The following is an 18041-nucleotide window of genomic DNA, read 5'->3' on the forward strand; positions in this document are numbered from 1 at the left end:
GAATTTTATAGAAGATATAAAATGAAAAATATTTGTATTTACAAAATAGATTTAAAAAAAATATATTAGCATACAATTTAATTTTATGAAAAAGTTATAATTCCTATTTTATAATTTGACAAAGTTTTATAAACTTAAATGATATTATCTTTAATTAAAGCTAGTGGTGCTAATGGAGCTTTGCTAAACCAGGTACTTAAAACTTCTTTCTTTCTTTTATATATTAATAAATTGTGCTAGTGGCGACTGATAGTATAAAGTTGTAGTGGTCTATTTATATATAATATATATATAGACGGACTTGAAAAACGCTCTAGCAATCGAATATCGCTTTCCCACATTTCTTGCCCACTCTTTACAAATGGTATCGACACAGGACTTGTTCCTATTTCACTCGCCGTTACTTTAGGAATCCTCGTTAATTTCTTTTCTTCCTATCTTAATATGCTTAAATTCGGGGGAGGTGGGTAAGATAAAAGAAAGGAAGCTATCTGATTTTTAAAAATTGGTTTGTCAGGCTCCTTATTTCTATTTTTATGAACATTCTATAAAAGATTTGCAAGTCATAGTGAGGTGATCCTATGATTGACTCTGTACATTTTCTATGACAAATTTGAGCAGTATTACTAATTGAAATGTTTTTTTAAAAAAATATCCATTATTTATTTTTTAATTTATTACCTTAAAAATATTTTTGATAATTAATTACACCATCGTAAATATATTAATAATTTAACTAATATTGTTAAAATGATATATAATTATACAATATAAGTTCCTAATATCTCTGCAATTTAATTAAATAATTCAATTGATTTTCAGATGTCGTACTTCTGAGATAGGTTTCTATTCTCCATAATGAAGAAAAGGTCCATCTGTATTTATACTAATTGATTTTGTTGCTTAAAATATACGGTAATTATAATATATTTGAAAAAACTACAAAATTTAGTTTAAAGTATACAATGCTTTCATGGTGGAGGATTATTAATTAATTAATCTTTCGTACTAAGATTTAAAATTGGTCAATCAGATATGATCTTCAGGTACATTTATCTCCTATAAATATTAAGCGAAATATTTAATATCAATATCAAGATTTAATATATCCTAAGACTGATTTCTAAGTGATAGTATTTGTAAATTGGCATTTGGTGAACCCAAATCGTTCATTGATTGAATAAAAAATGTATCCAAAGTAGATAAATATATGGGTTATTTACAGTAATCCTCAATTGGTCCACATTAAATTGGAATTATTATTTGCCTAGGTGCAAGCTCAAAATCATATAATCTCGCTTTCTCCTTATTAATCACAAAATCTCATGGTGGATATTATCTCTTAGTTTTAGAAGTTATAACATATTAAAATTCGTGTAATCACTGCCGAATCCATATCATTTTTTTGAAAAATATTCCATAAATTGTTAGGCAATTATATAATTTATAAATACATATTCCAATGTGAAAAAAAAAATCGGATGTGCCATCGAATCTAACAATGTACCAGCTTAAGATGAAATATCTGTCTAGCCCATTCTAATATTTCTTCAGAAGGAATCGAAATAGGCTCTTTTAGACAAAAAATGCCTTAACAACTTGATGTCGAAGACTCTATCGTATGGAGCATGTTTTTTTTGTAGTTTTTTTCTTCGTGGCACAAGAAGTCTTAAAAGTAATTCTTATTAACAAATTCTGTCTAGAAAATGATTGATAATTTCCTGAAGATCTTATTTCTTCTTTATCTATCTATTTTGTTTAATATTTTTATTTGCAATCATTGTGCATCAGATTGTGAAGATGAATAATCAGCTATCATGATTTCTGGCATTGGGTTTGGGTTATATATTTTTTATATTAAATTATATTACTTTTAGATTTTTGGTTGATAAATTTTTTTTATCTCCATCAGTGTTTAAGGTTTAAAAATATGCTTCAAATTTTGATAGAAAAAAAATATAAAAATTAATTGAACTTTTTGCTAAAATTTAAAATATTGTATAAACTATTATTTGAAATAGAATAATTTGCATTTCACAAATTCAGTAAATATTTTTATTTTTTTAAAAAAATTAATACGGATGGGGGGGGGGGGGGCTGCTACATGCCTGTATATTATATCTTATTATAATACTATGATTTTATATATTTCTTAATATTATTTGATTATAATATACAAATTCGTTTTATAGCCGCAAAAACATTATATATACTTTTTGAATGATCAAACTTTATTGGTAATGGTATTTTGGATAGCTGATCATATCGATATATAAGATATAGGGGATTGGCTAATTTAGCAATTAAATAGAATTTAATGAAATGAATATGTTTTTTAGTATTAATCGAAAGCAAAAATGATATAAAAATGTAAATATCCATGGATCGGGTAACGTCTAAATTTTTTTTATTTAGGCCGTGCAGAGCAAAAAAATTAACGGACTGGTGGGTGGGCAAGATAGAGCTGCCAGTTTTATAAGTATTTATCTTTTAATATATTTTTTTTTCGTTTTCTATTTTTTTTTTAAACATCGCTAATTATTACCTTTTCCAAGCGGTATATTTAGTATCATTTCAACGATTTGAATTGAACGGGCTACCATTTATTTGGGATTACTTAATCATATCCATTTTCAATTTTATATTATATGATTCATGAATACATTTGTAATATCCTTTTATTAATCTTTAAATTATATATAAATTATATATTTCAAAATTTTATGATAAATTTTTTTAAAATTTAATTATAAATAAACTTATATTTTTTAATATAATATATTTTAGCCATGTTAAAAAATAATATAGTTTTATTTTGATAATATAATATAATATATAGCGAATAAAAAGATATTTTTATATATAAAAAATTTTTCTTATTAAATTTTAATAACAATTGTTTTCAAAATATTTATCTGATAGACAGGAACACTTGGCAGTTAATACGGCATTAGCTAAACTAAAAACGCGATCTACAGGGGCAGATCAGGGGATTGCGGTATTATACTTAATAAACAGCTTTTTTGACGTAGAGAATTAATTAAAAACATATTTTTTTGTTATTTGCAAAAAATTGAGATAAGTTCTCCTCCAATCCATTCTCTACTCTCGTCAAAAAAAAGATATCTCGAAATTAACAGTTCTCTAAGGTTTTCAGCATTTTTTTCAATAACGCTAAAGTTTATTTTTAATAGGTTCGTTCTGTGGAAGTTTTATCCATGACAATTGAAGTTTGAATGCTGGATGTATAATTGCAGAAAGAACATATTGATCTTCATATATATGTTCTAATCTTTGAAAAAAATAAAATAAATGTAATTAATTGAAGAGTGATAGGTTTAATACCTTTTATTAATCCCATTTAATACGGCGTCTATCAATGGTTGGCTATATTTGAGGCCACTAATTTTTATAATTTTAAAATAACTATCGTTATTGTTGGGGTCAAATATCCCAAATGCATTATTTCTTCAAATTTAGTGATTTAACTGAGTTATATCATATAAAACCAAATAATTAATATTAAAATCAAATGTCGTTTTAAATTGGAACCTGAAGATTTTGACAATATAATATTTTTGACCATATTTTACACTTGGTAAGCATTTCATTAGTTCCTTCAATATAGGATGTAATGTAAAACATTTATCATATTTGGCCATAGTAATGATAATTCATCTTATTTTGGATTTTAAGAATCAGATGATGAGGATTAAATAATAATATCCATGCTTATGCTAATCTATTAAATTAAAATATAAACAATAATATTCAAATTAATAAACTATGTGTTAAAAAGATTGAAATGTGAAAAGGAAATACACAGCCGATTAAAAAATATAAATAATACATTTTTTCAAAAAATTCGGAAATATTAAATTTTTCAAATAAATAAAAATAAAAATATTTTTAAAATTGAACGAACGTTAAATTCAAACGCGTTCGTCATAAAAAAGGAACTCGTTTACGTTCAAAGCTCGTCAAAAATAAAAGGAACGCCGTTTATCGTTTTTTTCAAAAAAACGAACTTCGTTCATGAACGCGTTTATCTTGAAAGCGTTCGTTTACAACACTATTATTTTATTATGCAAATAATGTCTATATTTAAAAAATGAAGCATTTAAATCATTTTTATTATAAAAAAAACTTATTGTAGATTAGTGAGGATATTATAATATATATGTATATTGCAAAAACTTCTTGTTGGCTAAGATTTTGCTTCATGGGTATAATGCTAAATTCAGGTAAGTAGCCAGGAACGCGCCTGGGGTGAGTAATTTATATACATAAAATTTATTTTCAAGTTATTTTTGAGCATGTAAAATAAATTATTGGAAATAAATACAAAAAATTTACAATTATTAATAACTAAATACTCTGTAAATTTAATAAATATAAATTCTTGTACTTTTATGCCCAAAAAATGGAGTTATAAATTATTAGGTTTATAGAACCCTGGAATATGATGATATTTTTCTGCTAAAAATTCGGTTTCATAGGTTTAAAATAGGCTGGAACGGCTAAAATAAAGCTTTTATTATTATGAATCATTATAAAATAAATATGTGCTGAAAAAAAATTTGAACAAAAATGTAAATTTTTTGAGCATTTAAAATTTATATAAATCTGTAAGAAATCTTTATGAGAAAAAGTCGGTCAAGCCCAATTTTTAATATATAAATTATATTTAAAATTTTTTTAAAGTAGATCAATTACACAAAAACATTCTTAATATTGTAGATTAATATACAAAAATATTCTTAAAAATATTAAATATAAATCGACAAGGTATTTACAAAGAAAATACATGCAAATCCTTTGTTATTTAGCTAATATCTTTTTAAATGATTACATAAGTATTTGGTAGTGTTTTTAAAAAATTCCGATTATGGTGATTTTTAAAAAATGGTTATATTATATCAAGATGAGTAATATTTTTTTACGAAAATTGTGATTTTGTGAAAGCTTTTTAATAATATTTCAATTATCCTAATTTTTTGGCTTTGAGAGCTAAAAGTGGAGAGGTGATTTTGTACCCTGCCTCTTCCCTTTGCTCGCTACACTCAGGTAAATTAGAAAATAGTCCTAGTTAACATCAAGCATTTACTCATATATTTTTAGATATTTCATCTCCACCTTACTTTATAAATGGGATATTTCATATATCAATAGGATAATTCATAACGCAATCATTCAGACCTTTATTTACAAATATACAATCAATAAAACAAAAAATCCGATATAAGAATATAATAGTAGTTTCTACATTCTAATAATCTTAGGCAATTAATAAATACCACTCGATATTATACATACATATATTCATTACGAAACATATCTAATCAACAAATATACTAATTCACAATATACAAATAATATAATAGTATCCATTGTATCAATAATAACTTAATATGTATTATAATGCAATCATACATGTAATTTCCACATCACTACACTTACTTGTTCAGATCAGGTCTTGATACAAATTAAAAATTCTTCGATTATAAGCAATTATAGATAATTTTTTACTATGGGTTATTTACTGATAGGTTATAGGATAATCAGCCTGTATGTAAAATTTTTATTGGCCATAAAGGATGCAGAGAACAAACTTTTAAGAGCACATGTTTAGAGGATCTCCAGTTGATTATATATTAGTTATTTGTTGCGCATTATATTATTTATTCTCGTGTATTGATTTTTTTTATTTAGTAGTTATCACATAATCAATTACCATAGATAAAACGAGACAATATAAAATTAATAGGCAAATTTAAATATTGTTATGCAGTATGGCAATATTGTAAGAAAATAAAATATATAATTAAATCGTTTAAAAAATTAAAATACTAAGGTTTGGAGAAAATATTTTAGGAGTAGAGGAATCAAGGATTTACCAGATTATATTGCATTTATCAACCAGCTGATTAAGCACCTTTTGGAAACGGGTTTTATAGAAATGACATGCTCTTTGGAAAACTATCTTATCTCAAAATATTAATTTATATTACGATATTTGGAATAATTCAATTTATTATATATCAAAAAATTATCAAAAATAATATAGAATTAACGGTTGATATAAAAAGCTATAATCGCAAAGATGTTATAAACTATAATCACCAAGGCTTGAAAGGAATAAAGTTGTTAAATGTGAATTTTATTAAACTTTTTTTGAATATTAGCCCACAAGATATTTATCTTTATGCCCAATATATGGGTGTATCTCAAGATAAACATAACAATTTTATATGTTTTAGTTCAGGTAAAAATATACCCTTGAAATATTTGAATGATGACTATTGTGATTGTGAAGATGGATCTGATGAACCTTCAACATCTGCATGCAGGGGAAATAAGTATTTTTTAAATAGATTACAAAGTTTCAATTTATTTTTAAGATTTTTTTGTGACTATCAGTTGCCATTATTAAATGACAAAAATATTTTTCATGTAAATTTTGTATATTCAACTCAAGTGGATGATGGAATATGTGATTGTTGTGATGGCTCCGATGAGTGGAGCGATAAGATTGTAAATATGCTATTAAATTAATAACTTTGCAATAGAAAGGAATCAAGCAATGTAAAAACACATGTGATAATCTTTTGAACCATTTTAAATTTGAAGAAAATGAAAAATTGAGAGGCAGAAGAATAAAGCAGTTATATATCAAGCAAGCAATAATAAATCATATTTCGCCAGATGTAACACAAAACAAATTTTTTATATATTTATTAATTTGTAGCTATATGGTGTGAAAAATGAATATTATCATTTGAAAAAAAAGTGTATTAAATACAAATTTTATCAATATGAATATCATATTTGTCCATTTAAAGAAAGCAAACAAATTAAATTATTACCAGATGGGGAAAAGAGTGTCCTAAATATTGGTAAAAAAAGTATTTGGTTAAAACCTAACCAGATTTTAATTTATGATGGTGATTCATCCACATGTCCAAATATTAATAAAATGTTTCAAAATATTACAATTATAGGCAGACATAGCATTGTGAGCATTCTACTATTTTAATTTATTATTCATATTTTATTATATAGTTAAATTTTAAGTGCGGTTCAGAAGATAAAATCTTGACTTTAACTGAAAATGAACCCTGTTTTTATACATTCAACATATTAACACCAGCAGCATGTTGATAGCAATAATGTTTATATATGCCATATAAAATGTTACATTCATTAATTGTTGGTAATAAAAGTGATCTAATCATGTGATACTTAAAGAACATATCTTTTGTAAAAATTAGCAGTAGTTTTAAATCTAAAAGATTATAGCCTATGACATTTTATAGACTAGCCAGTTACACATAGAATCCATGGATCAGGAATTATCAAAAATAAGATATATAAAAGTTAACACCTGGTTTGGTTTCCTACAAATTAAAATTTATTTATTTATAAAAAAAATAAATATCCTAAAAACCAGGGTTTCGAACCGTTAAGTATAGCAGTTCGGTTCGTTTTTTAGTTTAAAATTTTATAAAGGTTTTGTTCCATTCCGGTTTTTTGAAAAATCCATATTGGTTTGGTTTATAATTTATAACGGTTCTTTTTGGTTTGTTCCAGTTTTTATAAATTTGATTTAAAAAAAATTAATCATAAACCATATATATTAATCTTAGAGAAAAATCTTTTAAAATATTTTTATTTTCTTATTTAATTTAACCATGATAATCTAATAAATATTTTAATTATTAGTAAATATAAATTAGACAATTAATTTTTTTTATTTCAAAAATAAATAAGATAGATAAAACAAACATGCGCAAATATAATGAGGAATAAAATAACGCATAAATATAATGAAATTTATACTATTTATGTTTAAAAAGAGAACTAGAACAAATAATTAAAATATTCCTAATATTCAGGATTTAATTTAGTTCTCTGCCAAGAAAAAATGCTCTTTATATACCTCCATAGCTGGAACTGCTAGCACAATTATAGCTAACCTATAATACATTTTCCAAATAATACAAAAGATTAGTAACTTTTTCTAATCTCTCTATATTATCAAATGACCGAATTATATATTCTATTTCTATATGTTTATTATAATTTTCTCCCTGAGAATTATTCTTATTAAGGCATTCCGACTTTGATAAATCTTCAAAATCATTATCTAAATTATCTTTCGAATATGAACACGTAGGCATAGTATCTAGAATTTCAATATGATTATTATCAAGTTCCAAGTTTTAAAAAATGTTTTTTGGCAATCTCTTTTTATTCAAATGTTAAAAATCAGTACTTGATTTTTATTAGATGTTTGTTATTAATGGTAGAATTATATGATTTTTTCCTAAATATTAAAAGCTAATTAATAATATAAGAATAAACTTGTTAATTTAACCAAGAATAGTTTTAGTGATTTTAAGATTATATCTTATCTAATTAACTGGTAATTTGCCTATTCTCTATTAAATTGAGTATTTAAAGTAAAAACAATAAACTTGGTATTGATTGATATGTAGATTATATAAAAAAATTTAATTATAAGAAATCACGAATTTAAAAATTGCTTTCAGGGAAAATTTAAATTTTAAAAATAGGTTAATAATTTAAAATCCATTATTTTTTAAAACCGGTTTAAAATATTTATAACAATTCGGTTGGCTCTTTTTATATTTTCTTTATAACGGGTTAGTTACGGTTATGGTTTAGAAAATTATAACGGTTCATTCCGGTTTGGCGGTTCGGTTTGAAACCCTGCTAAAAACAAATATAAATATTGGTGACTTATTCCTTGCAAAATCCTTAAAACATAATTATATTTTAAAAATAAATCCTGGCTTAGCCCAAATTTCCCTCATTAAGCCAATAAAAAAAATCCATATAAAAATTTCTAACCCAATAAAAAAGTGAGTGCTGTTAATCTTTGTTTCCTTTTTCTAGTAATTTAATTTTATAAATTAAATAACAAAATGATAAATTAATAAAAAAAATAAGAAAATATTTATGAATTATTCAATAAATATACTACATTATTTTTTTTCCTATCAGCAAAAACTATGTTAGTATAGATGCTCTGAGGAATATTTCTTTAGTTATATATTGATTTTTTTAAAAAGTATATATAATTTTAAGAATAAAGGGAATAATATTAAAAAGGAAACGGAATAGCATATAAGATAAAAGATTTAATGATAGGATAAGGAGGGAAATATTTTTGAAAGAATACATAAGTTGGGATCGATAATGTATGTCAAAGTCGGAATTTTTTTCCGATTCCCACCAAAAAAAAATGGTTAAAATTTATTTTGTTCATACAATATATAATATAAATGTTGATTACTACTACATTTTTGTATCTTTTTAGAGGTTTATTAAGTTGTAGTGTCTATCCTGAAGATATTATTTATTAGGCTGGCGTTATTTGTTTATCTTTGAAATAATTTTATAGTGTAGAATAAAAAAAATATATCTTTCGGGAGTAATCTGTCAGATCCTTTGGCTAGGAGATGATGGTAATATCATCTGGAATGGAATTAAGTAAGTTCCATTGGCTCAAAGATTGATAGAAGGGGTGATTCTCCGCGTGAGAACCTGCAGTGGATTATTTGATTTGGAGGGGATAGCGTTGCTTTATAGATGGAGAACGATGAATATATATTTAAACCCAGTAATGCATTTTTTTTAAGATAAACGAAGCAAAAAAAGAATAATTGCATTGTCTTTATCACAGATAAATTCTAATTTTATTATTAGATTTCATGTTATTTTTCAAGCCTGAACCCATCCCGATTTAAAAAAGATTTGTAGGCTAAAGCTTCGCCTGATTTAAAAAATATTTATAGATCTAAACCCGGCCCGAAATATTTTTAAATTTGTATGCCCGCTTGTGCCGACAAAGACTGAAATTGTAATTCAGTCTTTATAGTTCGGAATAGACAAATTTTTTAAGTTATTGACAAATGTCTCAAAAATTTTCTAATATTTTAGGATTACATTTAAAATTTTTTGATATTTGTTTATATTTATGAATTATGATGATCCTTACAAATCAAATGATTAGTCATAAATTAAACAATTTTTTTAAAAAAATAAAATTAAAAATTGCATACGATATAATATAAATATTTAAGACTTGCAATTTCAAAGACTTTCTAAAATAAATGGCCATACAAATCACATTATCAGAATATCGTCTAGATAGATTTCTTTCGTTTAAAATATAAATTCCAAAGATCAATCAATAGATTTTGTTTATTTCCCCGACGATAATCGTTTAATTAATGACTCCATCTTCGATATTTCTTCCTCTAGCTTTTTATTGCCGGTAATGTCATTTGGGTTAGATTTTTTTTTGAAAGATAATTTGTCTATCTTAAGTTTATAAGACGAAACATTGTGAAAAACGTATATTCGCTTGTCGCTTTTGTGACCTATCAAGAGGTATTTGTCGTTATCGTAAAAGCACATTTTGAATAAGCCATCTAAATTACATGATAGAATATATATATTTTAAGAATAATCGTATCTAAAAAAAATTGAATAAAAGATATTAACTCTTAAAGACAATTGACGCGTACACCTACCCTTTCTTCTCCACAAATAGCAATTGTCATTAAACTAAGTTTATATTAAAAGTTACATCATCAATGTCCGTTCTTTAGCACTTTAAAATTTATGTTTATAAAAACTACCTTCCTTAACTCCTTCGAAAATGGTGTCTATAACCATAACGTTCAATATATTGTATAGGCTCAAATTCTTTCCGCCATTTTCCTCGTGGGATAAAAGAGCCAAACAATTGCATTCTTCGGCTAAAGCTACCAACACTGTTTTACCATTAGTGATCTCCTCATTCTCTTCCTCGTTTTCCGATTCTAATTGTCTTTTACCTTTCGCTTGACTAACATATTTGGGGTTACTTTTAATTATTTTTTTATCTCTTGATTTAGGTTTATTAGTGTGCGAGTCGGTGTCTAAGCCTTTGAGAGTTAAAAAACTATCTATAATAACATTCGGTTCAGACTTAATCTTGCCTGTTGTGATATCTATTTTTTTTTAAATAAAAAAAGGATTTCTCAACGATATTAAAGGTCTCCAATAAAAAAATTAAGGTTGGAGGGAGGAGGAAGGGTAAATATGGCATTAAGGGGTCAAGGGAAGATAATAAGATGAGGTAGTCATTAATATTAAGAAAACATTTAAACTATGTCGATTTTATTTTTGATAGAAAAATAATTAAAATTAGATGCATTTATTTTAAATTTATTTAGATATTTCCAAAAAATTTAAATTAATGTTAATCCGGACCGGAAACCGATTGCAAAGACCATAACAGATAACATTTTTAAAAATAAGTCTTCACCGTTTCATTCAATAGATATAAATGATTTAGCGATACGTATTACAAAATGGAGGTTTAAAATTACCTTTGTAACTTATTTTATTGTTCAACAACAAAAAAAGACTATTTACCAACTTAAAATGTTTCGTTTTAACATATTAAAATATTTTGATCATTATATTATAGCTCAAAAAAAAATCTGAAATTTAAAATTGAATGATCAGTCACCCCTAATTTATACGCTCAATTGGAACGCTTGGAAAAAGAACTATTATTAAACCTTCTTTTTTTATGATGCAGTTTTAATTAAGTTTGAAAATTTTATTTATGTACCTAACAATTCACAAATCTTCCATGAATTCCCGCCATTTACGAAAGCGATTCTTGAAAAAATTTTTTTTAAAAAAAAATAATATATTAATAAATATATTTAATTTTAAATAAATATTAAATAAAAATATTTCCCGTGCCACCCTGAATTCTGAGTTAACATGAATTCGGGGCGTACAAAATTCAGAGTCAAAGTTTATTTTCTAGATATCTAAAATCTCTGGGTAATAAGTGAAAAAAAGATTTAGTTCTAAATATGAAAAAAAATAATTAATGTCTATACTTTGAAGAATCGAAACTGAAAGCGAAAGATTTGACCATTTGGTCGCGGGACAAATCAGCGAAATTTTCGATTTTGTCAATTTGATCCATGGAATAATTTATCAGCTTCCACAACTTTATCCCTTTAGTTGCGCCTATTTTTTAAAAACAAATTAGTATTTTATAATTAGTTTTAATCAAAAGTTATAACTAGTGAAGATCTCAAAGATCAGTAATTTAAAAACCTATGAACCAGATCTCTTTTTGGAAAATTAATCTGGTCTAGACCGAATATTTTTTTCAAATATCGGATGAAAACCGTTCGTTGTTCGAGTTTACCATTCAAATGTAACAAAATGATTGAAAACTATTCCCGAGATTTAGAAAATGTGAATAATCCTTAGGGATTCGGATTTTTTTAATTTTAAATCCTTTATTCAAGACGATTTTTATACATTTTAAAAATTAGATTTAATCGGAAAGTATTTCAGTAGCTGAGTACCCATTAGTGATCTGCATCGGGCCTAATTTTTCAAGCCCGGTTCGGCCCGAAATTTTTTTAAATAGTTTTGCCTGGCCCAAAACCAAAATTTTTTTTGAAAAATTTTACCGACCCGGCATGAATTTATTTAAATATAGAAATTAATTTTTATAATTACTCAAAATAAACGATATATGTATGTTATATGGCGTCTAGTTTCCATAAATAAAATTAAATATTTTTATTTTACATAAGAATTCAACATGAAATTGATAAATTTAAATATATTGAAAAATTTCCAAGATACGACCAGACTTGGCCCGAATTTTTTAAAAAAATATTAGGCCCGACCCAGTCCGAACCCGATTGTTTTTTTTTAAAATAGGCCCAGCCCACGCTTACTTTTGCCGATCTCTAGTGCCCATACTGTGAATTTCTTGACATCCCCAAACTTAGTTAATAGTGATTTGACAAATTATATAATAATGCATTAAGCATGTAAATATATTTAAAAAAATATTTTTTCTTTAAGTGAAGTTAGATAAAATAACATGCAAATGGGCAGCTAAATTAGTTTTTACCCTGAGCCGGCAAATGTCTCGGCACAGCGCTAACCCTAACCAATATAGCTGAAAAATATTTAATCGACTCTAACCCATATTTCTCTACCTAATAATTCTTACATACTTGTTTAACATATATATTATAATAATGTAAATTTATATACATAAAATAAAATAACAAAAAAAAGAAAAGTAAAAAGATCTGATTGGTTTTTAAAAGTATCGGTCCGATCTTATATTATTGGAAAACGCAAAATATCGGTGCCGAGATATTTAATATCGGCACAGCCCTAGTTTTTATCATATAATAGTTATAAATAATATATTTATATTGAACCACGAGTAGCAAATAGTCTTGAGCAGGGCGACAAAATACATTCATTCAATGAGAGTTGTTCCGTATTGAGTCGATATAACTCCAAACCTAGGAAAATATAAAATTTATTTTTATATCCAAATTAGAAATTGTTAGGAAATACTTAAATCTTAACCCCCCCCCCCTCAAATATATTTGCACATTTCGTGGATATATATTTTTTCCTACTAACAAATATTTAGTCAATTAATAACATTCATTAATAATCAATCTAAATAGTCTCATCACACCCGTGGGCGAAGGGTTTAAGCGTTTAGAAATTTGGATATATTTTGAAATAAGGCCAATATTATATTAAGTTGAGACTTGAAAAAAAAAGATCTGATCTGGTTAAAACCGGTTCCTGCAAATTTCAAAATGAGTTCCAGTTCGTTCTTAGATTAGATTTGTCCCGATTCTTAGGGTTCAAACCCTTTTATACTTTCTAGATTGATAAAAGGGCCCTTCAAGGACCTATCCAATCTGATCAAATTAATACCGGCCTAACTCGGTAGGTTGAGCTGGACCCTGATTTTAACATTTTCATTTGGGTTGGGATAAATCCAGATCTCAGAAAAATTCGGATCTATCATTGAAAAAAATTTGATTTCGGGCCAGATCGAAAAAAATTGGGCTCGCTTATAAGGGAGTCTATTTATAAATGAAATAAAAAATTATTTATATTTAAATATGCAAAAATTACCTTTAACATTGGTTATTATTATGGTGCAATCCCGATAATACGATAAAATATAGACGCCACAATTAGCTACTTCAAATCCGATCATTTTTTTTGAATATAGCTGTTTTTAAAAAAATAAATATCGCATAATATAATAAATTTCGAAAGTTATCGATATTTATAAAGAAATGAGAACCCAAACCCTGAACCCTCGATATTTCGCTGAACCCAAAACTCTTTTTTAAAATTTAGGGTTAAGGGTCCAAGTTTTTAAAAAAAAAATTTTATTTTAAACTTTCGTTTAATTTATTTTAAATTATATGTTAAAAATAAACTTGTAATTTTTCATTTATAAAAATAATTGTTTTTTTTTATTCAAAAAAAAAATATTAATTTAAAAAAAATATTTTTTGATCATTTTTTCCGTTGAATCATTTTTGTTATATTTTAAGTGTTGGCCATTTTTGGCAAAAATTTTTAAATTTTACCCAACAAAGCAGATTTTAAAAAGTTTTTTTAATAAAAGATAATATATAATAATATATATTTTATAAAAATGGTGGTTATTTATTTATAAAGTAAATTGAATTGTAGCATTATATTATATATAATATATAAATTATTTTTATGGCAATACTAATTAATAAATTTAAAAAAAATGATGTTTCTGTTATTTTAACAAATTTTTATAAGTCATTATTTTTCTGGTCTTCAAACCCTGAACCCAAACAGGGTTCAGAGATTTTTCATTGAACCCAAACTCATTTTTCTAGAAGGAGGGTTCACATCCCTGGTATAAAGGGTAGGGATCCAATTTAAAGAACTTATTATTACGATGAAAAGTACACAAAGTAGAGGCTTGCAAAATCGAAATTTTTTGGCACGAGCTTACTAGGCTCCCGGTAGAAATTTTTTCTTAGATTTAAGCTCGGCCCAGCCAATTGTGGCCCATATTATTTTTAAAAAAAAGGATAAATAGGGACGAAATCTTAAACTCAAAACATTTTTTCCCAAAATTCTCTATTTTAGGATCCAAATGAGCAAAAAAATCGAGATTTTGGCCGACCCCTTTCAATTTCGATAAAAATTCGTAGGCACCTTATAAAAAAATAGTGTTTTTTTAACCTTTTACTGATGTAAAATAATTAGTTTTAAATCAAAAGCTAAATTAGTTCGAATATTGAATCTAGTATTAATAACTTGAAAAATTGATCTCGTTAAAAGATTTTATTAGGGGTAATAATACTTGATAATTGTGGGGAAACATAAAATTTTTATTTTCTAATTATTCTTTCAACTACTTTTCTAATAATTTCTTCAATAATTAGTGCGGCTGGGTAATTATAAAAAATCGCGAAGAATATGTTTTTAAAAAAGGTATAGATAGCGCTACATATGAGGTCCCACCTATATTTATTAATGAAGTTACCACCGGTCCTGCAAGGCTCCAATACAAACAAAGTGATCATTCACTTTATAGTCAAATTACGGAGGTAACCACGATGATGATATAAGAAATCAATCACCTCATGAAAATGAGAATATTTCAGGGAAAGGGAAATGTAAAATGATACCTTAGGCAAATCAAAATGCTTGTAAGATTTCGGCGATTGCTTTTTGGAAATCGCGAATACCCTGAGGATGTTAGACTCAGCTAAATGCGAAATAAATGCTCTAAAAAAATATTCATTTTGAGATATAATTAGTGACATATAATATTATCCAGACTGACGATGCATTCGTAATAATGCATTTGAAAGCGTTGTTGAATGCAAATCAGCTGGACCCGCCATTTTGGTAACCCATATAGTAATTATTATCATGTTAAAAACTACTATTAAATTGATAACTTGCTTCCTTATTATCTCGATGATCAGGCAATTCTTTAATAAAGTTGCGTCAGACACAGGAATAAATTGGCCTCTCGCTTTAAATTTTTAATAATGATATGGGTAACCAAAATGGCGTCCCCAGCTGTTTTCATTGATGTATTACTTTTAATGAATGCATCGTCAGTCTAGGTATTATTATGTCATTGGGTATAATTATAGATATAAAATCCTAATCCTAAAAAGTGCAACATGTCGTTATTTTATTTTTGGAAAAATATATTATAAATTTATTTTTTTTAAATTGCATATATTTTAGTGTACTTGTTATCAGGGCTAAATCTAATAATATCGCAATAATCTGGCTCCAAATTTAATCTTAATGGACTATATGTTTAAATAGTCAAGATTATAATTAATAAATGCGATTGTTTTACCTTAATGATCCTTCAGACATATTCTCTATATTCCAGATTAAAATAAAGCTATCTACAATTTAAAAAAAATAAAATATATTATTAATGAATAGCTATTTAATTTTAAATTATTTTCTAGGGATGCATGATACCCGGATTTTTCAGAAGATTTTTAATGTATAAACACTTATGATAATTTTAAGAAGAACCAATATAAGAAAATATTGAATGAGTAAATATAGTTGGTTGGATCGGTATGCAAAGTAAGAAATTTGAGCCAGCCATGAAATTGGACATATTTTCTGAGAACCAGCCTGATCCAATAGAAGAAAAAAATTGTCCAACTAATGCAAATTTTTTTTATAAAGATTTCAGTCCTATTTTGATTTTCTTCCAAACTTTATTTTAAAAAATAGTTTCAAATTCAATGCAGAAAAAAATAATATTGGACCGAGGGGAAAAATGGGGTTTTCAAGGAAAGTTAGGGGCGGGGGGATTTATAACAAGTAGAGAAAATATGTTGTTTGAAAATAATTTATATAAACTAACGCACTAGGAAAACAAAATAAGTTAACATTTTTCTAAGGTACAGAAATCCAGAGAGACATTTATAACAATACCACTGAAGTCCTCATTTTTCACTAGGGCAGTGTCATAATAGATCGGTGTCAATATTTATCGAGTTTTAAAAAAAACTGATCTGATCCAATATTATTATTGTATTTGCTCATCTTACGATTATATAATATTTTATTTCATTCATAATTTCCAAATAATAATAATAAATGGATAAAAAGGAACCAAAATTCAATTGTAATTAGGGATGTGAACCCTTGTGTTTTTTCTGATCCACAACCCAAACCAGATCTCTTTTTAAGAGTTGAGGGTTCAAGGTATCAAAAAAAATTCATAAAAAATAAGTTTTTTTGTTGGATCATTTTCTATTTTCTTTGCATTTTTCAAAATTTTCACTTTTTTGCAAGTAAAATTTCATTATAATTGATAGTTTAATAAGCTAATAATAATATAATATATGTTTTTATATGAATTTTAAAAAGTAATATTGAGACCAAAACATAAAATTAAGGAAGGATACTAAAACCCAATATTTCTAGATATTCAATTTTTAAATTTAATTCAACTAAAATATAAGCAATTATGTAAATATAAATATAAAGCTTGTCATATTTTGACATGTTTAATTTTGTTTATTGAGATGCTTTTGGATTAAAAAATACAAAAAATAAAAATGATTGTAAGATAAATGATTTTTAAATGTTTTGCAGATAAATGATTTTTAAATGTTTTGCTAGTAAATTATGTTATTTTATTCACATTACTTAGTCAATATTTTTTTATACTCTCCAAACCTTGAACCCTTTTTTAATCCCTGTTTTTTTGTCAAAGGGTTCACATACCTGACTGTTATAAAAAGATTAAATTATTTTTTACAAAAAAATAATTAACAAATAACAGTTCATAACCGTTTAAAAAAATGATAATTTAATCATAATATATAGTTGGCATAATGTTAAACACATTTTTAAAATTATTAATACAAATTTATGCAGTTATGTGATTATTCTTCCATTTGTTATTTCCTATGCAAGTTTGACAAATAAATCTTATTCACTCTTTTATTTGATTTCTATTTGTAAAATATTTTAATTTAGATTATTAAGTATCAATATATGATTAAATTTAGCAATCCAAAAAAAAAGAAATTTCGATTTATAAATGGGAACAACCAAATAAATAAAAACACCAAAATGATTTAAAATATAATTTTTGATCATTATGATTC

At 25.6% G+C, this 18041-nt stretch overlaps 2 protein-coding genes across 3 annotated transcripts; one reads left to right on the forward strand and one right to left on the reverse strand.

Moving 5' to 3' along the window:
* Positions 1-5954: 5954 nt before the first annotated feature.
* Positions 5955-7223, forward strand: LOC135922069 (uncharacterized). Of its 2 annotated transcripts, none has more exons than XM_065456488.1 (6): positions 5955-6143; positions 6186-6359; positions 6402-6534; positions 6570-6707; positions 6749-7015; positions 7063-7223. In XM_065456488.1, exons 1-6 carry the CDS (start codon positions 5965-5967, stop codon positions 7159-7161), a joined length of 990 nt encoding a protein of 329 aa, XP_065312560.1. In that variant the 5' UTR covers positions 5955-5964; the 3' UTR covers positions 7162-7223. The 2 variants fall into 2 exon arrangements, with proteins under 2 accessions (XP_065312560.1, XP_065312561.1); XM_065456489.1 differs by having other exon boundaries at positions 6582-6707.
* A 2959-nt stretch (positions 7224-10182) lies between these two features.
* On the reverse strand, positions 10183-16288 carry LOC135922159 (transducin beta-like protein 2). Its single transcript, XM_065456585.1, has 9 exons — positions 16259-16288; positions 16146-16208; positions 15567-15666; positions 14014-14113; positions 13293-13379; positions 11934-12066; positions 11654-11703; positions 10671-11024; positions 10183-10460 (listed from the first exon to the last, which is right to left on the reverse strand). The coding sequence occupies exons 1-9, from the start codon at positions 16276-16278 to the stop codon at positions 10231-10233; spliced, it is 1137 nt and encodes a 378-aa protein (XP_065312657.1). The 5' UTR covers positions 16279-16288; the 3' UTR covers positions 10183-10230.
* Between the last annotated feature and the right edge of the window lie 1753 nt (positions 16289-18041).

This window comes from Gordionus sp. m RMFG-2023, chromosome 1 (assembly GCF_954871325.1).
Source record: "Gordionus sp. m RMFG-2023 chromosome 1, tfGorSpeb1-WG-v2, whole genome shotgun sequence".
In the NCBI taxonomy this organism is placed as follows: Eukaryota; Metazoa; Nematomorpha; class Gordioida; order Chordodea; family Parachordodidae; genus Gordionus; species Gordionus sp. m RMFG-2023.